The sequence below is a fragment of the Archocentrus centrarchus genome, chromosome 20, assembly GCF_007364275.1.
Source record: "Archocentrus centrarchus isolate MPI-CPG fArcCen1 chromosome 20, fArcCen1, whole genome shotgun sequence".
In the NCBI taxonomy this organism is placed as follows: domain Eukaryota; kingdom Metazoa; phylum Chordata; class Actinopteri; order Cichliformes; family Cichlidae; genus Archocentrus; species Archocentrus centrarchus.
In genome coordinates, this window is record NC_044365.1 from 29,896,216 (window position 1) to 29,919,879 (window position 23,664).

The 23,664-nt window shown below is 43.4% G+C and overlaps 1 protein-coding gene across 1 annotated transcript in view; it reads right to left on the reverse strand.

Annotated features, from left to right (window-relative positions):
* Positions 1–23,664, reverse strand: part of zfhx4 (zinc finger homeobox 4) — a 79,887-nt gene that overhangs the window by 40,753 nt on the left and 15,470 nt on the right. Inside the window, exons 2-5 of the mRNA XM_030756227.1 lie at positions 16,324–18,859; positions 15,874–16,086; positions 15,266–15,560; positions 13,016–13,557 (exon numbers count right to left, since the gene is read on the reverse strand). Coding sequence (XP_030612087.1) covers positions 13,016–13,557; positions 15,266–15,560; positions 15,874–16,086; positions 16,324–18,813 — 3,540 coding nt within the window. The 5' untranslated portion in view covers positions 18,814–18,859. The remainder of the gene's footprint in view (positions 1–13,015; positions 13,558–15,265; positions 15,561–15,873; positions 16,087–16,323; positions 18,860–23,664) is intronic.

A 23,664-nucleotide genomic window follows, 5' to 3' on the forward strand; every position in this document is an offset into this window, starting at 1 on the left:
ACAGATGACAACCACACCAGAACTGAAAAGTGTATGAGCAGACATAGCCATAATAGTTGAGAGTCTTATCAGGAGAGGCAGAGTTTCAGAAGAAAATACTTGATAGTGTAAAATGGTTCCTAATGGCAGTGGGAGAATTTTACTGCTTGTGGCTTAAAACACCACACATCCTTTAATATTGTATCTTACATTGTAATGTTTTTAGGATATAAGGCTTCAGCTGAGAGCAGCTCAATGATATACTTTAGGGTTGAATTGGGCTGCCAGATAGGTTTAGACCTAATATTAATTCTTCCCCCATCAGCACATTCCAGAGGGTTTGTTTAAGACCTAAACTAGAGGGCTGTCTGTCGCTCTCTGGCACTCTGCAGGCCTGAAATGCAGGCGGTCTGGTGATCACAGGCCAGAACATCCATGATTTATGAACTTTTAAAGGAGCACTTTGACTCCTGCCAGGCGTGGGCTGTGTAATGCATATTCAAACACACAAACACACTGTTCCTGCTCCTGGGTTTGTGCCCCCGTGTGTCTGCTTACAATGTGGATGTAATTTATGCCGCTGCTGCTGATCTGTATGCGTGTATATTTGCTGTACGTACATTTGTATCATATCGAACGTCTCTGGATGTGTGTGTGCAGAATGGCAAAAAAAAAAAAAAGAGCCATCCTTGTCAATATGGCACCTCTCCAGAGTGCCTGGTGGTTAATTGTTGGGGATTAGTGTTTGGCAAACAACCAAATAAGCCAACACTCCCTGTGGGCCAATCAAAATCAGCTACACAGCACTCCCTGGGTGGATCTGAACAGGGCAGAGACATCTCTAGATGGTGAAGGAGCTACATGCACACACTTAAAACCCCTTTAAGACATGGAATATATCACATTGCTGGCTTTATCAATATGTTAAATTGACAAGGTGAACCAGCAGGGCCATGATTTTTGCCAGGCGAGCAAAATGACCTGTTTTTACTTATGCTAATAAGCATTGTCAGCATCAGTTTTAATAGTGTGACTATGAATGTTTAGTCCTCTCCACTACTGTCACTAAGAGCAACAGAGTCTCTCTCAGTATGTGTTTCTCTCTGTGTGCTACACAGTGCAGCAGTAAATGATAGCTACCTTGGACACAAAATGGGCTCAGAGAAAGGGAGAGAGAGATCCCTCTTCTGGTCAGGGAATAGCAAAAAATACATCATTATGGCAAACGGCAAATAGAAATGATGCAATGCTGGTGAGGTCAAATATGTGCGTATTACTGCTGTGTTGAAAACTGTCTGTAAATGTTACCAGGTTTGAGCGAGTGAGTTTGCCGCCGTGACCGAAAGTGACCAAGGGTGCTCGTTCAGACACGGAGCCGACACACTCGCACACAACGAGTGCATGTCTGAAAGTGGGCTATATACACACAATGTAAATTACAATACTCAGGACTTCTTGTTTGCCTGTCAAAAACACAAGACAGTCAGGTCTGTCAGTGACACACACACACACACACACACACGCACAAACACCCTGGGACTTGTTTTGGGAGAGGGGAGGAGAGTCAAGCCGACAGGTAAAGGAAGCTCCCTGGTGTAGCAGTTTGCTGCTGCTGCTGCTGTGTGCGTGTGTGTGAGTGTGTGTGCGAATGAGGATGACAGAGGACTGCATTCATTATGCAGAATGAGATGTTTACAAAACACCTTTCTCACACACAAGTAAACACAAGAACACACACATCTCCCCTCCGCTCGCTGCCTGGGTTTGCGGGGAGGATAGCGGCGCTGCTGTCTCGTATCCATTTGTTCTATCTGGGGTGACAAAGCTGCCTCATTAACTGAATTCTTAATAAGCCAAGCCAAAAGACATCTTCTCACAACTTCTTTTATCTCCCTGTGCATGTACGAGTACGTGAGCGTGTGCGGGTATGATTTCAATCCATCCTTTCTTTTTACTGTATGACTGTGTGAATGTGTGTGTGTGTGTGTGCTTTTATGCATTAGTAATTTTAACACCACATTTTTTGATATTATCTCATAAGTATTTTTGTGTCTGTCTATAATTTGAGTCGGGTGTTTCTTTTTTTATTATTATTATTTATTTATTTTTTTGTCTTTGCCTGTGATTGTGATGTGTTCTCTGGTAACATGAAAATATTTCAGAAAGTAGCACAAGGCAGCAGGGTTGCATTTTCCTCCATAAACCAAATGACAAATTAGAGTATTCAGTACAAACATGACTCTTTCCTGTCATTAAGTGTAGAAACAGGCAGCTAATGAATACATGCTGAAAGTAGGAGCTCTCCGCCACAGCAGTTATGTCTTAATAACCAGTGTGTGTGTGTGCGTGTGTGAGTGCATATGTAAAGAAGTGCATACATTCAGTTTTGTTTTTGATTCCTCAGAGAGTATGCACATGCATGCAAATGTACACCCCGCACATTGTGAAAATAAAAATCTCTTTATATCCTTTCATCTGTGTTTTCTTCTTCTTCTTCTTCTTCTTCTTCTTCTTTTTTAGGAGAAGCAGGGAGCTCGTTGTTGGGTATACCTTTTTTTTGTGTGTGTGTGTCTTTTTTAAGAACGTCACCAGCTTCCAGTGCTATCCCCTGGGCCCCTGAGGGCCATCAGAGACAAAAACAGCCCCACTTGGCCCAGCAAACAACAAAAGCATGTATTGTTCCTTGAAAGTATTTTAAACACATAGCAGTACTGCCTGGAAGGCTGCCAAGTGTAGAATTCCATCAGTGCTACCACCTCCCTAACACATGTTACTGCTAACCGACACTCAGCCCCCAAGACATAGATATAACGCAAGATTGCCGCCAATGGATTCACTGGCAGACTGCACTGCTGAAAAGACTTGCTGAGAGCCCAGGTATGTGCCACCTTGCTTCCACAGATAAAGAAAACAGCGGAGAGTCAACCTCGGTGCTGCACAGACACAAAAACAAATATGCATATAGAAGCCAAGTACAAAAACTGCTGAGTGCACATGCACCAATTTACACACACACTTCTGCAGTTGCATCTCCCTCTCTCCTACAAGGCCACAGTGTGCGATCTAAAGATGCAGCACAATGCAATCCCAGCACCCCTGAACCCAACCAACCAAACAGACCGACTTTTATTTCCTGACGGCCGTCTTTCCTTTCTCTACAACCCAGGCTCTCATTTTCATAAATGCAAAAGAGAAATATTTCCAAGAGCTAAACTGCCTCTCCTGTTTCTCTCAGCTTTGGCCGCTGGCAGTCACATGTGATCACAGCTCTGAGGCTGATCCATGAGCTACAGGAGCCTGCGGATGAGCTTAGCTTAGGTCACCCAATAATAATAAGCATTCATCTCATAATCACTGCCAAGACAAATAAATGAATTATCACAGTGAGTCTTTCATACTACATTTCTGCCGTGGTCGTCTCCACTTCTGTGCTGTCTCCCTGTCTCTTTCTCTCCTCTCTTGTTCTTTCCCTCTTTCTTCACTTCATTTCTTCTCTTTACTATTTGTCAGTATAAAAATAGTGATACAGCGTTATGAGTATATGATGTAATTCTGAAATCCAATTAATTGTCTTGCATTCCATTTTCTTGACTCTCACACATGGACTCACACACACACACACATACACACTTGTGACAGTGACAAAGGTTTTGTCTGATCTATGCGATAAAGGTCAATCTGAAGTTCACAGCTTCCTGACCTCTAGTCGTCTTCTTGGAAAAAACACTCTCAAGACACAAGCAATGTATCCTAAAGTGAAGAAACAAGTAATGCATGAGACTGATAAATTAAAATATGCTCCATTCCTTCTGGTCCTAAATCAGTGAGCATGTAGGAAATCAATGTGTTGTTGAAAGTAACAGATTACAGGAGACAAAGACACCAGAGCAGATCTTTCTTACTCACTGCTGCATGTGTGTATGTGTGTTGGGTGTCTTGAAAGCCAGCTCACCTCCATCCCCCATGAAAATGGATCAGTATTTACATTTGCATTAGATTTAGACAGCATGGCTCAGCCACTTACTCCCTATTAGCCATCCTGACCTTAGCCCATTAGGGTCTAAAAGCCTCCCTGCTTGTCCGCCAGGTGAGGCTGACCAGACCTCCCCGTTTCCCTAAACCATTGTTCCACTGAGATTATCTTTTCCACTGACTCACAGTAGGACGTGGATCATAAAATGCTGAGATGAAGATCAATGAAGCGCTAACGTGCTTGTTAGCCTGCTATCCTTTTCAAAAGTGGGGTATTGCCAGTGTGCTAAAATACTTTGGGGTGGGGTTAATTTTTTTCCATTTTCCCAACACACAAAGATGCTTTTGGGGAATCAAAGCAAGTTCTAATTGACAGGGTCTACGAAAGACAGGACGAAAAACACAAATGAAAGGCTTCCAAATCTGGGGCTTCGGCTCATTTACTGGTATCATCAAAGAACTTTGCGCTACGCGGATGTTGTTCTGTTTAACTGAAACTGAAAAGGAAGAAGAGGTAAAATCATGTTGGTGCTAAAAGGATCAGTGACTTTCACCTAGTTTGCTTTGCTTTGCTCTTTTTGGTAGTGGAACCTTGATGAAAAAATGTCTGCAAGACAAAGTGCGACAAAAAAAAGGGAGGAAAGAAACGCACAGCGAACACCGCTAACCGAAAGACTTGATGATACATGAGGTGAAGAAAATCTGTGACAGAGAGAACAAAAGAACAAGAGATGGAAAGAGGGAGAGAATGATAGGGAAGAATCTAGACGAGTGTAGCTGGGTTCAAATCACTAATTACACATTCCTGAGCCTGTGAAGGGGAGTATTGTTTTCCAGTTAGCCCCTATCCTGTCGCATGGTTTCACTTAGCACAAAACAAAAGGTACAGGGAACAAAACACAAGTCTAATACCAGGCCCTGCTAATGACAGAGAAATGGGAGAAATTATCCCTGGGGTGGATCCTCGTGAGAAAATGGCTGGTGATTACTGGACAAAAGAGAGTTCATTTTCAAACTGTCACAAAATGGCAGACTGTCTGCTTTTTTTTTTTCTTTTAATAGTTGTATTTATCAAATGAATCTGCTTTTTTAATACTTTGCTTGATAGATATACCACTGTCTCAACAACTATAGAATCGATATAGCGGTGTATATAATGTTACAGTATCCACTTCTTACCAATGAGGCACAACATTTTGACATATTCCAATAAAAAAAAGAAGGAAAAAAGAAAAAAAAAATGTCAGATCTTATTCCCAGGAAACAGTGTGACAATGTGGCTTGTTGTGCGGAAAAGCTGTGTACAGGTGTGTTTATGTTACACCGGTATCTCTGCCAGGGACAACACAATGAACGCACCTCTTCGGCGCAGCTGTTTTGCATATTGCCACAGGAAATCAGATGCCTTGCCGCTGACCTACGAGATGCCACAACTGATCCCTCTCAACCATTTCAGTCTGGCTCGTCTGCTTTACCAACCAACATCAAAACTCCCGCAATTAAACGGCGACTGCGTGTCACCGAGCGCACGTAGATAACTTTTAGATGTGTCACACAAACTCAGTCAGATGCTCATTTGCAAAGCTGGGATGTCCTGTCTACCTCCATAAATCCATAATGAGGATCTCCTTGCTACCAATTTTTTGGAAGAGAAGGGGTGGGGGTGCGGGTAAGCCGATAGTGGTGGCAGCGCTGGGCAGAGTCAGAGTGTTTGCCCAGGCCCCAGCCATCTAAAGGAAGGATATTGTTTTCCCCTGAAAAAGCCTCAGCCGCAGTCCGCATACCAGCGTCCACTCAACATACCAATGGGCTCTTTGAAGATTACTCAAATGTTTGCCTTTGTCCCCCCCCTGCTCCTACCCCTAGTCCTATCCTACACTCCTGCCAGAATGAGGAAAAGGGGAGAAAGGGCAGCAGAAAGAAAAAAAAAAGAAAAATCTGACATATCTTCAGAAAACAATCGAAAAGCAATACCATCCTCTGCTGCACTCAGATACAAAATGGCCTCAGTAAAAGACGGGCAGCTACTGAAAGGAATAATATCACTCTGGCCACCAGCACAGCAAATCTGAGCATAAACAACAGAGAGGAGCAGCGTAATAACGTGTGACAGGTGATATACAAGGATGCAAGTCTCCCACCTGTCCGTCGATAAAGTATGGCATGCCTTTTGCAGGCGGTCCAACGTGTTCGCAGTTAGAGTCGAATATCGTAATTCGAATCGGTTAATTTAACTAAATGTGCTGGAAACTACCCTCCCATCTCCACCCCCCACCCCCACTATACACACACACACACACACACACACACACACACACACACACACATACACAAAAACCACATTAATCCTGAACAAGTAAGTGGGCTTTCTATCAGGTCTATTTCAAAGCATTAGGGATTACCTCGCAGAAACTAAGCTGCTTGAACTCACAGGAGGTCAGCGGTATTGTGCTGCTGCAAAGATGGAAGGCCAGTGGTAGAGACGGATAGACAGCAGGACAGGTCAGCTCCCCTTTCTGCAGCTCTCTGGCAACATCCCTAAATCCGTCTCCCTCCTTCTTTCTCTCCCTCTTTTCATCCCCGTCTCTCTCTTTCACCGTATAATCGAATATCTCCAACTACTTATCTATTCACTGAGCACCTAATGGTTAAAATCAATTACAGCTGGAATGCTGAAATACCGAATACTGGTCCACATGCTGATAATGACACAAAGAGTGTGAGAAGGAGAGACGGCGAGAGAGAGAGAGAGTGACTTGGGACCGTTCCAAGGGAGTAGCACAATTACCTCCAATCGATCGATTATTGATTTGGTAGGGCGTTGAGGAGTATTTCAGTTCAACTTTGTCCATATCAATATCCTGATAGCTTCATGAGAGGGAAGAAGCATGGTAGTGCTATCTAAATGCCATTTTTTAAGCTGATGTAACATTTCAGACTATTTCAAGAATAGATATACAACAAGAGGCTAAGATTTTTCCTGTCAACTTTCTTACAAATTAAGCGCGCATTTTTAATGTCAGGTGATTTCAAAAGTAAAGCTAATGAACTTACACAAAAGTATTTATCTGATCTCGCTGCCATGTGATCTGTCTGAGGCTGCTCTGATCAAATCAATGCATCAAAAGTGGAGACAACACGCCCCTGAGAGATCATGTTTGAGCTCATGCGCCTTCTTTGATTATTACTTTGTTTTCGGTTGTTTTTCTTCTTCTCCTTCTTCTTTTTTTTTTTTTTTCCAAACAATCTTGTTATCTTTGTCCCAACAGGATGATCAAGACCCAAGAGAAAGGAAGGGATAGGGCGGAGTTTGGGATATTAAAAAAAATGAAAAAAAGGTAAGAGGAAGACAAGTGCGTGAGTAGTGGGGGCATAAGGATGGAAAACAGGAGGAGGGAAGTGTGTATTTGAGCGGCTGTTGGGATATAGAGAGGGTGGGAATGTTAAGACGAGGGGAAAAAGACAAAAAAGAAAAAAAAACTCCTCGTAACTCCTTTGTTCCAACATCCCAGCAATGCTCCCTTCCTTCTGGTGGTCTGGAAGACACTGACCCCCTCCTTCTACACTCTTCAGCCCCCCCCTTAAAAAAAAAAAAAAAAAGCCCTTCTGCTATCGTTCCCATACCTGTCAGCCTCGATCTGCTTCACAGTCCCCTGCACATGAACACGGCCCAAATGACCCACACCTCAGAGGGGTGTGAGTGATTATGAAAAGGATCGCATCTAGCTATTAATATGAGAAAACCAGCACAGTCTGCTTCTCTGCGTCGCACACAGAAAAAAAAAAAACACACACACCTGGTCAACCGACTCATCGGAGAGTCAAGAATCTGAGGAAATGTGAGGAGCAGGCTGGCGAGGGGAAATTAAACATTACATATGAGTGTCAGTCAAGAGCTGGACAACACACACACACACACACAGATATATATACAAACACTCGTGCTCTGCCGACCATCTGGTAAAGGCGTTGGAGGGAGAAGAGGCGAAACTCTTATTAATATCTATGAGGATTATTTGGAAGGAGGGGGAGGGGGGGGGGGGGGGGGGGCTGTCCATTCAAACCTCTCTGTCAAACAGAAAGCTGCGGCTACAGAGTTCACACACAAACACACCCGCGCACACACACCTGCTTTTATGCTTTAATTAGCCGCTACCCTCCACCCCCCCACTTCACCCCCCCTCCCGGACCTCTGAAAGATTTCCATTGTAATCTCCACACAGGTGAAAGAGGAGATGATTTGAATAATCTACTAACCGGCATCTCGCAGACAAAAAGAGAGAACGAGGGACAGGCAACCTTTCTGGCAAAAATACTAAGGTGAATTCATTTATCTGCTCAGGTTTACAATGCTGAACTGTTGATGGCATCATCTGTCTCCATGACAGAATATGAAAATCTATATCTTGCAGTCAAGTAGCATCTAGTGTGAAGTGGCTGAGAATATTCCTTTATGAAGAGAATAGCAACTCTTTAAGTCTGTCTGTGAGTCTGAGGCAAGGACGCTGTGATCAAGAGCCTGTCTCTGCAACAAGCCTACATGGGCTCAAGTGGGAATGGTAACTTGATAACTACAATTGTGTGTGAGTGTGTCTCTATGAATGTATGTAATGCTATACCTCTTTATGGACATATAAGTGTGTGGGTGTGTGTGTGTTTCTGTCTGTGTCATAAATGGTGCCATGCATTTGAAATAGATCCAGTCTCTTTTCTATTCCGGGTACCAGCACAATGACTTTTTATGCAAATCTATGGGAGTCAATCTCCTGTCCATTTCCCCATCACACAAGTCCAAATGACAGTCCAATAATTTGGGCTGCATATATATAGGGCCATTTGATTTTCAAATGAGAGTGGGCAGGGTTGACCCTTGCTAATAGCCAAGGCACAGTGGTAGACTTAATATCACAGATCACAATATCATGCAAGCGCAGCTACCTCCATCTGAGAGAGATGGAAGAAAATTAAATGTGAAGAAGGGGGGAGCGGAGATAAAAGACTGAAAAAAAAAAAAAAGGTCCCTTGGTTGATAGAAAAAGCAAGATGGAGAGACAGGGGGGGGGGGGGGGGGGCAGAGAGAGGGTGAGAGAGATACAAAGAAGATGATGAAAATGAGAAGAGGGAGGCGTTTGGATGCATCTACAAATTCAGTCTCCTTTCCTCATCTTCTTACTCCCAACTCTCCCTCCTCCCATTACAGCCCTTGTTTAATTCCCCCCACCCCCTGATTCCCAGCCATGGTGTTGCCAAGAGGATCATGGGTAATGAGATGGCCTATCTGCTGCTCCCCAGGGGAGAGACAGAAAAAGAAGAGAGAGAGGAAAAAAATGAGTCAGAGACAAACAAAACAAAAAAAAAAAGGGGGTCTGGTAAGACAGAGTTGGTGAAAGAGTGTGTGAGAGAGAAAGAGACAGAAGTTAAAAAAAAAAACAAATGCAAAAGATGTGTTCTATTATTTTTATTTTCCTCTGTATGTCCCACTAACAAGTGGCTACATTTAAGTGTCCTCTCTCTTCCAATCTCCATCATAAAAAGTAAAAAAATATATATATGACCCCAAAATTCCAAGTTCAAAGGAGGGGAGTAAAGGAAGGGGGGGGGGGGGATAATGAAAAGAAAAACAGAGATATGGAAAAGTGCAGTGGACCCCGGAGGTCCATTTCCGCTTGAATTATGACGGAAAGTTGGATAGACTGACAGCGGTTGAGGACAGTTAAGATTTACTCAGACAGCCATCTGAGAAACAGGTGCCATGCCCTGCGAGACACATAGTGTGTGTGTGTGTGTGTGTGTGTGTGTGTGTGTGGTCCTTGACCATGCCACATTGACCATGAACATTCTCAACTCCTAATGACCCAGGGGCAAGCCCAGATCTCAACCTCAAAGGACACACACACACACACACACTACAAACTAAACCCCCTACTTAGCCAGGCAGCACTTGTGAATGGCACTGACAGATTTACCCCTGTCTCCATGTTTATTAAGCCTAGTGTTTGTTATTAAAAATCAGCCATATATCATCATATTCAGTGGTAAGCCAAACACAAGCCCTTCCAGCGATGGACACGCTGCGCTACAACACCATTCAGTGCAGAACTTACCTCACAGGCTGCCAGCATACAAAGCCTATTTTAAAACATCTTCTATTTTCTTATTTACAACATTAGTAGGGACAAAGGTTTGCACTGGACAGCTGTGATAATACCAATGAAGTCAGGTTCCACACACTCTTCATTTCCAGCAGATTTCTATATAAGGAGATACTGTGTAAAAACAAGCAAAAAAAAACAAACAAAAAACACACCCTTAGTGATACCAACCAGCTCCAATCAGTTTTCCTATATTTCCTCTCTAATGCGGAGTGAGGTGTACTCCTCCGTTATTCCATGTAAGGCCTGTAACTTCCTGCACCACCTGCTGTGCCCTGGACACCAGATGACTTGATGTCCATGTGCTGCTAATGTAATTTCCCTCTTGCTGTTTGAAAGTCTGGAAAAAAAACACTTTCAAACTCTCAGTTCCCCTCAGAAGTACTCCATTGCTGCGACAAAGCAGCCATAAAATCTCTTGAATATGCTTTTTGTTTGTATCTTCAAATGGTTTCCCATGCCATAAAGATATTCTCTGTTTCCAAAAAAGCCAGATGGTAAAGTCGTCAACACTCGGATCTTTTATGCGCCCGGCCAAGCTACCTCTATCCCCATGTGCTTTTCACCTCTGCCAATACATAAAAGGAGAGGTGTTTTTCTGGTCAAATAAAGAAATGATTTTTTTTTCCCTCTGCCCTTGCTCTGCAACGCTCTCTGCTCCGTCTGTACTTTCTCTCTCCCTCACGCTTGGCTTTACCACCACATGTCCAAGGGTAAAATAGTGGAATTTCTGCCAGAGGCATTAAAAGCGTCATCTGTGGAACAGATTTGTTGAGGCCCTTTGGGGGTAGGTGGGTGGGTGGATGCAGTGCAGGGGTACATGGGTGCACTGAGGGGGCACTGGGATGGCCCTCTCTTGCCTTGGCTAATCTCGTGTTTGCGTTATGCCTTAAAAAGATACTCCGCTGCTTCACGTAATGTTCTTGGAAAGCAAAATATGAACAAAAGCAGGACTATGTTCAAACACACCGCTTGGTTTCATTTCTATGGAGCTGATTGTGTTTCTCGGGTTTGTACATTTAATCACAACTGTTATAAATAGCTTTTTTGCTTGATTAAATGGCTGCCAGTGTTTAGCGTAGCCTTGGTAACCTCACTGGGTATTGCCTCATTTTAAATCAACTGAAACAGCAGGCAAAAGTTGCTCAACACTTTCAAGCACATGTACACGTTACACACACACAGGCAGAGGGTAAAGTTTTCCTAAGACAGTAAGGAGATCTGATTTGAGTCAACTAATCAAGCTCATCTTATAGGTTAGGACCTTGGCTAATGTAGACCAATGTGTAAGCAGCATTTGTTCAGAATTTAAAAACTTTCCTTGAGCAGAGACATCTCCAACTCATCCCATGCCAAGTCCAGCCCTTTTTTTTTTTTTTTTTCCAAGCTCCTGGACAATCCAGCGACAATGTGTATATCCTGTTGAAGTCGAGACTGTTTTAAATAACCCTGAGAATGCCAGTGTGCTTAATCCTAAGGCATGAAAGTGTCAGTAAGAATCTGTTGCAGATTTTCAAATAAATGTAATTACTTAAAGATTACTGCGCAACACGGCACACACACCACATGCACAATAAATGATGGTGATTGAAGTCTGTAAAGCGAAGATTTCTTCATAACACAATTTTTTTTTTTTTTGCACATTCGCATCATAAAAACTTTATCGCACGTTCCTTCTTCTCCGAGTTTTCGTGCGTTCATTGTTGGCAAAATGCGGCTGGAATTTTACTGTCACTTAAAAATTTAAAAAAATCTACTTTGAAAATAAGACATTTTATTTTTATTCTACAAATGCAGGTTTATCCCTGTAAGAAAGAAATTGTAGTTTTATAGTTGATGTTGAAAAAAAAGAAATCAATAGAAACGTATTTTCTACATGTTCCTGCCCATGTTGTCTCCACATTTAAGAAACAAAAAACACCTCCCACCGCCAAATGTTCCATACAGTACTGAAGAAATCCTCATTAATGTAATGCACTTGATCCAGGCCTGTAGGTCAAGGCCTTGGAAATGTAATAGCATCCTATTAAAACGAAGGAGAAATCTGACAAATTAAATCACCTTAAATATATAGAGGGAGAGAAAGATGCCAAATATTGGGCATATTGGAATTTCTTTAGATGAACTATTTATTATTTATTGCGCTGAGTGTTAAGACTTTAATTAGTTAAGTAGCTGAATTCCTACAGCTCTGATGGGCAGCTAGTGTGGTAATATTATGGGAAATTAAGATGAAATAATTAAAGCTAAAAAAAAAGGACCACCTACCGTTCTGGTGCGGGATAATGCAAGCAAACAGGGTGTGTTTCTAAATAATTAAAATTATATTATAAAATTCTTAATTAGAAGTGTATAAATTAAATCAAGAGTGTTGCTATTGTTAGCATTGTCACTAGGCCTTGACAATGAAAACCAATAGGGGGAAAAAGTATTTCTTTGCTAGTGCGTGACTTGTGAATGATTAAAAGGAACGGCAGTGCCTGCTGATAACAAACAGGAAATATACCCCTATCAGATGGGATCATCCTCAGTACTCTTGCAGTGACCTTTTCCATCTTTGTCATTCCATTCTCATGAGAACTTTATATGTGTGTCGCACTACACTTAAGAGGGTGGGGTAATTTGGGTTGAGCAAAAAATAATATGTGCTCTTTCTGAATCTTGTGCTCTTGCTAGATCTGTACTGGCATGAATTCTGTTGTGTTTGCATTAGTCTCTGTGTCATAAGCTGTAATGTCAGTGTCCTGCAAAAACACAGAATCATCTTTGTTTTCCCTCCTAAATTAGCTTCAGAAACACTTTTTCATCCTCACTTGTAGACAGTGTTGTTCGATTGCTTGTCTGTTTTTTTACAGGCTGAGATCAGCAAACTGGTTTTTGCAGAACACAGTATGCGTAAATAGTGTTTTTACCTTATAGAGGCGGATGGACGATTCATGCCTCTGGTTGGTGGCATGTAGCCTCAGTTTATCCACGCTATTGCTGTAGTAGTCACAGGCATTGCACTTGAGGTGCACAGGGTTGCCAATGGCCACACATTTTAATCTCCACTGGTTGGCTTTGCCACCCTCCTTGATGTGGGCCACCAGCTGGTGCTTTTGCATGTGCTTGTCTGTCTTGCAGTGCAGCTGAAAGTTGGCCTTAAGCTGAGTGTTGTAGCTGCAGAGCTTGCACTGGTAGACATCACCCACCACGCAGCGCCACTCCTCTTCGGCCAAAGAGCGCTCGGCATTGACGTGGGCGTTGAGAGCCTCCAGGCTGTCTGTGGAGTAGCAGTTGCACACTGCGCACTGGTAGAGGCGCAGCGAGGGATCGTTGATAGGTGGCGACAAGGAGGACAGGGAGGGATCTGATGAAGACATGCCCCCGATTCCAGCTGAGGAAACCAGGGACAGGTCGTCTGCCATCAGCTGACCGCTGGCAAGACGCAACTCTGCCGATAGGTCATTATTCACTACGGAGAAAATGAGTGAAAAGCTACGTTAGTTGGAGGGGAGATGAGATGAAAGTGTAAAAGGTAAAACCTCAAAAAAGGATTACATACTTGAAAGCACACAACGATAACATGTCAGACAGAAGGCAGGCAGCAAGCACAGCAAGAAGAATGTTACAAACAAAGCGATATGACAAAAAGCCAAAGCTCTAGTGAAAATGACAGCCTGGAATCCATATGGACTGATAACGGATAGAGGTAAAAAAGAGAAAAGATATTTTTTCATTATTAAATAAAATTAAGTGTGGAAAGAGAAGTGGGTGTTCTTTGCAGGCCTCTTTCACACAGAAGGATTTGATAAAATAAAGCCTCACAGTGGACTAGGGCTCCTTACAAAGTCTTGTCTATAAAAAACCTTAATAGGATTGAATCAGGATCAATTACAATCATCCTTTTCAACTTGCTAACTCGCTCATCAGGTAGCTTTAATTACTGGTCTCAGCTGTGGTGGGACAACGGTTGTAGGGCTCCAGTCTTTTCTCACATACACACAGATGTTGAAAAGCTGATCAATGCTTTGCAGTTTTATTTTTCCTACCCCGAAAAAAAAGAAAGAAAAAAAGAGAGCCACCATTCACACAAATGTAATTAAATCTCTCATTTGACCCCTTCATTGTCCCTTTATATATAATACCAAAGCTCATACGGTTTCTTTAAGTGTATAGAGGTATTAATTACACATCACTTGAATCTTATTTACACCATAATTCATTTGGACCAAATACGTGTGGGCGAGCACTGGATTAAAAAAAGCACACAAATGCAAGATAATGTGTGTGACTGTATCATACAATTTATCATTCAGATGGTGCATGTAAGCTTGTATATATATATATATATATATATATATATATATATATATATATATATATATATATATATATATATATATATATATATATATATATATATGTGCACTACCTATGCCATGGACAGCTGTGCTCACTATAGGGAGCTGTCTGTTATCACTGTAATTCACTGAGAGTACATCTGCTAGCTGGGCTGTGACCTCCACACTAGAGGAGGGAGTGGGTGTGCAACACTGCAGGGTCATTGTTAAATCTCTCTCACTCCTACGGGAATCCGCTTCCTACTGTGTGTGAGTGTGTGTATGTCTGTGTATATGTGTGTTCATGTGTGTGTTCTCTCCAGGGTGAGCAAAGGTGGGGTGGGGTGTGTATGGGGAGGTGGGGGATTAAGCTGACTTAAGAAAATTACAAATGAAAGATTAAGAATAATTCTCATGTGGCATCTCATAATCATTTTTTAATCAGTGAGAGCGGTCAAAGAAAGGAGACAATGGCAGAGGGACAATATGAGAGCAGAGATAAGAGCCAAAGAGAAAGAGAAAGGGGGGGGGGGCAAGGGAATAGGGCCAAGGCTAAAGATGGGAGCAAAAAAAGGAAGGTGAGAAGGCACAGAGGAAAAAAAAATCAACAAAGAAATTGCAGAGAGATAAAACAAAAAAAATAGATAGCATCAGACATATGAGATAAAACAGAATAACTGGCCAAGTGATAAATGAGCAGAAGTAAACTGAAAAACAAGCTTGAGGACAAAAATTCAAAACAGGAAAATGTTTAATAGTTTCTCATATCATAAGAAAAAATATCCTTTTCATTGCCTATTTTTTTTCTCTTTTTTTTGTTTCAAATTTAGTATCACTCACCTAGGCCAGATCCAAGAGCAGCTGCAGTTGCAGGGTCTAGCTGAAATGGGTTAATCATCATCTGAGCATCTGGGCCACTGCTGCCAGCTGGGTTCTCCAGTTTTACACCTGCAAGGCCCATGTTTTGAGCCAGGTAGTACTGGTAAAGCTCTGCCTCAGCTGGAGCCAGGCCCAGATGGAGGCTGTGTTGAATCTGCTTCATGTTCTGCTGCAGCAGCATCATGTTGTGCATGTGCTTCTCGCTCGTCATGTGGATTCGCAAGTTTCGTGCCACATTGGTCTCGTAGTCACAAACCTGTTGCAAGAAAAGCGGAACAACACAGATGTTTTAGGAAGTTTATATTTGATTTGATTGTTATCAGCAAAGTGCTTTTTTTTTAACTTCTCACTTTTTCATCAAAGCATTTTAATTACTGTGGTTATGGTGATGAAGATTTGAATGTATAAGAAATTCTGTATTAAATTTGGAGGTCAGATGATGTGGCCAAAAAAAATAATAGACACAGTGACGGAGAGCGAAATAACTGCCTCATTGTGTAGACAGTGAAACAAGGAAATTGGTATGTAGCTGCCACAGAGCTACAATGATGCTCTGTTTGTTTCATTACCTCACAGCGCCAAGTGGGCTTCTGTTTGGGCTTGGATGGTGAGGGTGCCCCACAGCCTCCACCAAGGCTGGCACTGGGCACAGGGTTGGCATGGTTGTGGTTGTACTGTGCTTCACTTCCACCATTCTGGAGTGTTTGCACGTTGTTCAGATGCTTGTCTGACTGCATGTGGATGCTTAGGTTGCCTTTGGTGGTGGTTGAGTAGTTGCATACCTAAAAGAGAGACAAACACTGGGAATTAATAATACTGATGCATAATGAACATTAAATGCATTTATTAAGGCTGTTCAGCTAGTACAGGTGATGTAGCTGCACCAAATGTATGACTCATAAAATCCACAACGGCAAAAAAAAAAAAAATGCTCCTTATTTGATAATTTCAGAAAATAAAATTAAAAAAACAGGGAAATGGAAATCCATAGACATCCATGAAACATATGATGGACAGACCTCACAACGGAAAGGCTTGTATCCACAGGTATAGCTTTCTCCTCTGGCTAAACGAGGGTGAGCCTGTCCTGTGCGGCAGTACACACATGATCCACCTGACTCTGGATGTTTCTCCTTCATGTGAGCGTCCAGTGTCTGCTGGTACTTGTAGTGCCAGTTACACTTGGGGCACTTCAGTGTCTTGCAGGAGTTCCGTGAATGCATCATCGTCATGTGCCCTCCCAGAGACCGTGAAGATCCCAAGACTGTGTCACACTTGGGGCACTCTACTCCACTACCTGGGGACCCTTCACCTGGGCCAGGGGTGCCAGGTGTCCCTGGAGTTCCAGGTGTACTTGGATTTCCTGTGTGTTGATGCAGAGGCCCAGGACTCTCATCATCTCTGCGCAACGAGATCGTGTCAAGCAGGTTTGAGGATGGCGATAAGCCATCCCGTCCTGCCAGGCCTTCATTGGTTGAATCATTGCTGCTCTCCCGCTCTCTGGCAGCTGCCAGGGCAGTGGACAGACGGCTCTTCTCCATCTCCAGCTTCTCGCTAACAGGTAAGGAGGAAGAGGAGGTGGATGCAGGGCCTTTACTGTCACTGTTCAAATTTAGCACACTGTTGGAAAGGGGGGAAATACTTTGGTTTAAGAGAGGGAAATCTTTGCTACTGGTGCTGTCGGCCCGCTGGCCTGTCATCATCATGACCTGTTCCTCCTCCTCTTCTGCCTCCATATCTGCTCCACCACCACTGGAATAAGCATCCTCATCCTGCTCTGGACTTTCTCCTCCCACTGTACCGGGCTCCCGCTTAATGGGCGGGTACTGGCTCAGATTCGGCCCATTGGGTTGCAAAGTGCAAGTGTCCCTAACGCAGCCTTTGCAATCACTACCAGAGTTCCGCCCTTCCAGATTGCCACCAGTGGCAGCAGCAGCAGAACTCTCGCTGGGGGTTCTGTGGGCGCCAGCCCCTCCCCCGAGGTTTGGGTTGGTCTCAGCCTTTGGCATGGTTTGGGATCTGGGGGTTTGGTCAGTAGAGGAGCTGCTGGCACTGCCCTTTAGGAAGGCAAAACCTGCCTGAAGGGAATCTGCATTCTCCCCACTACTGTGGAAAGCATTCCACAAGCCGCGGAGCCCCGTGTCTGGCCCTAGGAAGTTGGCAGGTGAGGGAAAGTGGGGTAGCACAGAGTTTGGGGTTTTTTTTGGTTCCAGAAAGCTTATAAGAGGTTCTTTGTCCTTGCCGATGCCCTGAATGATGGCAGAGATGTGCTTGTTGCTCAGCAGCTTCTGCTCCTGCTCATTCAGGGTCATACGGTGGTCATGGACAGCATGCGTCACAAAGGAGCGGCTGTAGCCAAAAGACAACTTGCACAGGAAACACATCAGTACAGGCTTCCGCCGCCCGTCGGCCACACAGCCCTCAAACTTGGACAAGTCCACATTGTTGGGGACATCTTTGGACACACAGGAGTTTTTGGCTGCACCATCCGCCGTTAGATAGTCTTTGTCATTCTTGTGGCGGAGGTCATAGACACGGAAACTGTGCAACACAGGACCAGCGCCCGCCAGCCCTCCAGCTGAGGTATTTGGGAAGGAGGGGTGGTCAGCCGCTAGGGATTTACTCCCAAGGGATGAGGCAATGTGGAAGGTGTTAATGATCTGGGGGTAGAAGGACATGGGTGCAGCGGGCTGCTCCAACCGCTCCCCCCCTGGGCTCAGGCCACTTTGACCGCTGCTGGCCTGGGTATTCAGGAAGGTCTGGGGGGACAGCAGGCCCCTGAATTGGAGAGCCCCAGAGAGCCCCCCCTGGTTGCCACGCTGCTCTTTGGCGTCCTCCAGGATGAAAGCAGAGCCATCGGGCTGGTAGATGATCTCGCCGCACAGGTTCTCCACATCACTATCTTCTTCCATCTCCATCTCACTGTTCATTTCCCCCACTTCTGCAGCACCCACCTCACGGTCTCCTTCATCTTCACTCTCCTCCCCTATCATCCCTTCAACCTCCTCACCCTCCTCATGACCTCCAGTGGTAGGCAGGCGGGCGTTGGGGCAGTGGTGCTCCATGTATTTTTGTAAACTGGAGAAGGAACTAGAACATTCGTTGCAGGGGATCTCCTTTGCCGGTGCCACGGGGGATGTGGCAGGGGCAGAACAGTCCGAACCCAAAGCTGCTCCTCCTCCTACTCCTGGTAAAGTTCCGGTAACACTCCCTTTGTTACCAGTAGTAAAGCTTTCTCTTTGACTCTGTTCAGTTACAGGGTCGATGGTTGCACTGACAGTGGCGGGGGTAGTAGTGGACCTCAGCGGGCTCACAATGGATTCTCCAAGGCCATTATCTGGCTCTCCAATGGCAGCAGGTGACGATTGGTTGTTGTTGGCATTGTTGCTGTTGGCGACACTGGTCTCCATGGCGATGACGGAGTTGTCCTCAGCAGCAGCATCCAGCCTCTGGCCACCATGTTCCTGCTGCCGTGACGACACCATAGGGGGAGAGTCACAAGTTGCCATGACGACCACTACATAGGGATCTCATCTCATCCAGCCCAACAGGGACCTGAGATGGAGAAAGAGAGAGATCAACAAAGAACATCAGAGCTTTAGTGAATGTTATTTAACAGCAGATTTGGTGGGCAATTGCTGCTAACTTTTATTCAGATCAATTCAGGTCATGACTTAAACCCAAGTGCTAACGGTGTGCGATGGATTTTTCTAAAGGAGATTTTTAAATCAACCCATGCTGACAAAATTCAGAGGTCATATGCTTGTGAGGTTTTTGGGTTTTTTTGCCCCAGGCCATGAATGACTTTAAGTCCCACAGATGAAAATACCTTTCACAAATTAACTCCTATGACGCAGTCTTACCCAAAAATGTAGGTATACTATAAATTATAAATACTAAACTGTTCAAATCCAAACTGCGCTCCAGAAATCCATTATAAAGTGGATTTATGATCAAAGCAGCTGCACAACAGTTGGGAGCTGGAAAGTTTAAAGAAATAACCTGATCATCTGGTGAGTGGACGCTTCTATATTAAAAGATTATTTCTTCATATTGGCACAAACTGGCCTTGCATCAGTTCTTTGTTTTGTTTTGGCTTTTTTCTTTAGCTTTCCTAAAAGCACATATGTGAACAAAACAGCTAACAAACAGGTAATGAGCCATCAAGTTTAAGAATAACAGATTTTCAGAAAGTATAGTCTTCCATTAAAAGGAATAATGTGGATTGGAGAAGTCCTTAATTATTGGAAAATAAGTCTTGGCATACTCTTACCTGTACAGAGTTGCTAATAGGGAAGCAACTATTAAGCTAGTAATGCCCTGACATTATGTGGTAGACTTTGTTTGGACAATAGAACCAAGTGTGTGACTGCGTCATTAGCAATGGTAGAGCACTGTGTAGTGGAAAAAAAAAATCTGGAAATTAAAGAAAATGTATGTCCATAATATTCACTTGTTATTTAATGGAATACAGAGAAAAAAAAAGAGAGCGAGAAAGAGAAAAAAAACAGAACCAGGAATGGTGTTTGGAATTCCAGTGAGATGTTATCAATCCTGGGTGGCTGCCCATCTCTCAACCCCTCACTACCTAAAACCTTTGGCGTTTCACAACAAGGCACAAATTCGAAGGCTCCAACAAACACCCACACAATGCAGGGAAAGCCTCTTAATCCCACAAACACCCATAACGTGCCACAGTCATTTCATTTTGTAATCACAGGCATAATTTGTTATCACCTGAGGAGAAATAGAAGAACAAACTGAGAGAAAACAAAACAAAGGGAGAAAAAGAGAACCACCGCTGCTTTCTTGCTCAGCTAAATGCAACAAATGGGAACTAGTTGTGCATGCCAGTGTCTTTTCACTTGATACAGTACCAGGTCTTTTCAGATGCTTGCGTGTAAATGAGCTAGCATTAAAAGAAAGCTTTAAAGAGTCATGTTAACCTTTAACCCAATCCACCTGCTGTTTAATTCTCCCTCTATTTTTCTACAATGCCTCTCCCTAACAACAAAGCTACAAAGCAATTAGAGGATTAATCCGCAACAATCCAGGGCTAAACAAAGCCAGTGGGAGGGACAGTAAAAGCGTGAGGAATGAAATCAAACATGCATGCGAGTGCGGTTGTGGTTGCATGTGTGTGCACGCGCTATAATCAGGTCTAATCTGACATATCCCAGAGATGATTCCATGGGGACTAGTGATAGATTAAAGGAGAGAAATGATTTTTTTTTCCCCTCTCTCCGTCTCTCACTTTGTATCTCTCTATTTGTGAGATTAAAGAAAAAAAAATTCACAAGGAGCAGAAAATGAATTTTTACTGCTTATCAGTTCAGCACGGATGTGGCAAGAGGATGGAGGTAGACGTGTGGCATGTGTATGACAAAATCATCTCCTAGCATAAGAGTTTACAGGAGTCAAGGTGTAAAGCATACTTTTAAAGCAAACTTTTTTTTTCCCCAAGGTTTCTTTTAAGATGCTAACAATTTGTTTCACTCAAAGACCAATGCCTTAACAGCCCAACTGTTGAATCACTGTAATTACCAACAACAAAAAAACCTAATGTATATGTTTTTTATTCATGATGTTCATCTGAAGACACGGATCCTTGTGATAATCGCCAGCTAAATCATTCACTGCACCCAAAAACATTTGCAGCAATTATCTACATATTATAAAATAAGCAAGGAGATGACCCTGACCACATGTCTGCCATGCCACGAGGATTCAAGCTCACACTCACAGGGAGCCAGGATCTCCCCTAACTTATGTGTTAATTTTAAACATAGCGGCACTACTTGTGTGACAGATAATAAAACAAAATTGTGTTGGCAATAGGGAGACAATTATATACAAATAATGGCTTTTATGCATCCACTTAAATGACAGCTTATTCAGCTTTCTAACATTAATCATCCATTATTATCACATGTTGCCAAAACAACATACTGTGCATGTTCCTGCAGTTAAACATGCACTCTTTAGTTTTCTCCCCAAGTGTTTGTCTTTCAAACGCTTGTGTTGAGCGTAATTGAGGGTAAAGCTGCTCAGAAGCAGTGGGTTTGCGAGTAAATGTGACACAAACGACAGGATTTACTACTTGTCAGTGGTGTCATTTCATTGGTGACTTACCCCCTTTGAGTTGTAGCTCGGACATAAAACACTGCAGTTTATGAATTATGCATCTCTTTAAGTATGGAATTATGTCTTATGGCTAAGCCCATGTGTTAAGCACTTGGCACTGACATAGGTGAATAGGTTAGCAGCTGTTTACATGTGTGCTGCCTGCCAACAATAACATAAGTGTCCATTTTTTTTTTTTAACCTGTGATTCTAATTGATTCCATTAATTCAGAACACTTACAAAGAACCATGATATGACCAGCGCTTAATGCACTTACAGCAAAATAAGCACAAATGTTTTGCTTAGTAGTAGCATGGTGGGGATAAAGTGTACCATAAAATGTATATGAATGCACTGTCTGTGACGGCACTATCCCCGAATATCGGTGCCTATCAATAATTTAGCCTCGTGTGGGGACTCGAAAGAGGAGCTGCTTTCAAAACACTGGATGCCGGATCTTTAGTAAAATGCTAAAGTCTTGGCTTTTAATTTATCCCACGCTCTCTTGTGAAAAGGCAATATGATGCAAGGCAGCCTGGTGCAAGCATTTGAAGTCTTCCTGATCCCTTCAGCATGTGTTAATTTAGCATAGTTGGACAGAGAAGTAATGAGATGTCTGGTCTAACTGTCAAGGGAATCCAATATTTTCCTCTTGTACCTCTCCGAGCTGAGAGTAACATTCTGGATGCCGAAACCTTCACAGCCCGTGGATCTATATAACAACTTGTGATCACTCCTGTCCTCACTTCTTTTTGTTTTGCTCCCTTCCCAAGGTTTCACACCTTTCACAGCAGCAGTGCCCGCTACTGCTTTTCTATGGCATATCATATTACTACTAGCTACGAAACATTCCTCTTTCTGTCCCCCACTGGCTTCCTTTGCACTGCTAACCAACCAGACTACTTTCATTTGTGCATTTGTGAGAGAGAGCAACACACAGATACACAGGGAGAGGGGAAGAAAATAAGGTTAAAGCCCAGGTTTTTTCCACAGTGCAGAAACAGTTCCCTTCTTTTAACAGAAGAACAAAAGAGATGGCCTGAGCTGCCCCTCCCTCTGTTTTTGTAATTAAGCATGTCCCCTTGCTTTCACACATATGCACATGAACACAGACACACACCCACACACAAATACACCCACGTACACTAAGGTAATTAAAGTGGCAGATCAGATCCAGTGAGAGGCAAATAATAGCCCAGGAATGCCTGCTTTGGACACTGCTTGGTCTGATGGGTGAAAGGGGGCTAAGAGACTCCTCGGCCTATTGTTTTTCTCCCCCTCCTCTTTGCTCTCTCTCTCCCCTGCCCGTCCAGCTGCTTTTCAGTAGCTCCCTGAGAGGCAGAGAGGCAGTATGTACCAGAGGATTTTTTTTTTTTTAAAACAACTTTCTATCAAACTTGAAGAATCGTAAACATGCTTTCAGTGAAGGAAGTTGGCCTGTGCATCTGCATGAAGCCTGAAAGGGGACATTATGCCCATCAAAGTGGACTACATAGACTGTGCTGCATATACGCTGCAATAAACCTGCTGGTACTAGAAGAAGTGTTCCAACATGTACACAGTTCAAACCTGAGGCCCTCAGGCACTGGTGATGTCACAGTGTCCTCCTGTTTTTGTCCTCCTGTCAGAGGATCACGCATTAACCGGAGCTGCAGCCTGTTCAATGACAAACCTGTAATTGTAATGTCGCCACACTGCTGTCTTTGTTTACACAGGGATCTGCTAGGTTCAAATTCTTCATCACTAAGTGTCTGACATTTTAATGCAGTGGCAGACAGAGCTGTTAATACTATGGTGGATATTTACAGCATTTGTAAACACTGGAATTAGGCAGATCTGTGCTATCCAACTTCTAAAATGGAGATTTTCTCTCCTTTTCGCCAAGCTGCTGGGCCACGTCTGAGCGCGCCATAATGACTGGTGACACGAAATTCACGCTTATTCTTTAAGACAATCCATCTGACAAAGTCAGAAGACAGCATGACACTCTGGCTAGGTATCCATTCCTTGAGGTCTCCTAGAAGGTCGTCTCTCTCCCCCGGCATGTGGCCCCTCGGTCCAACACCAAATCTTCAATCAAATGTCACCAAGCGTTAGCCAAAGACAAAGGGGAAGGATGCTGTGAAAGCCCCTGCATCCATCTCCCACTGTCAGTGCCATGAATAGGCCTACTCTGGTCTAATTAGACCTGTTTATTTGTTGCCATGCAGAAACGGAGGGATGGAAAATGAAGTGG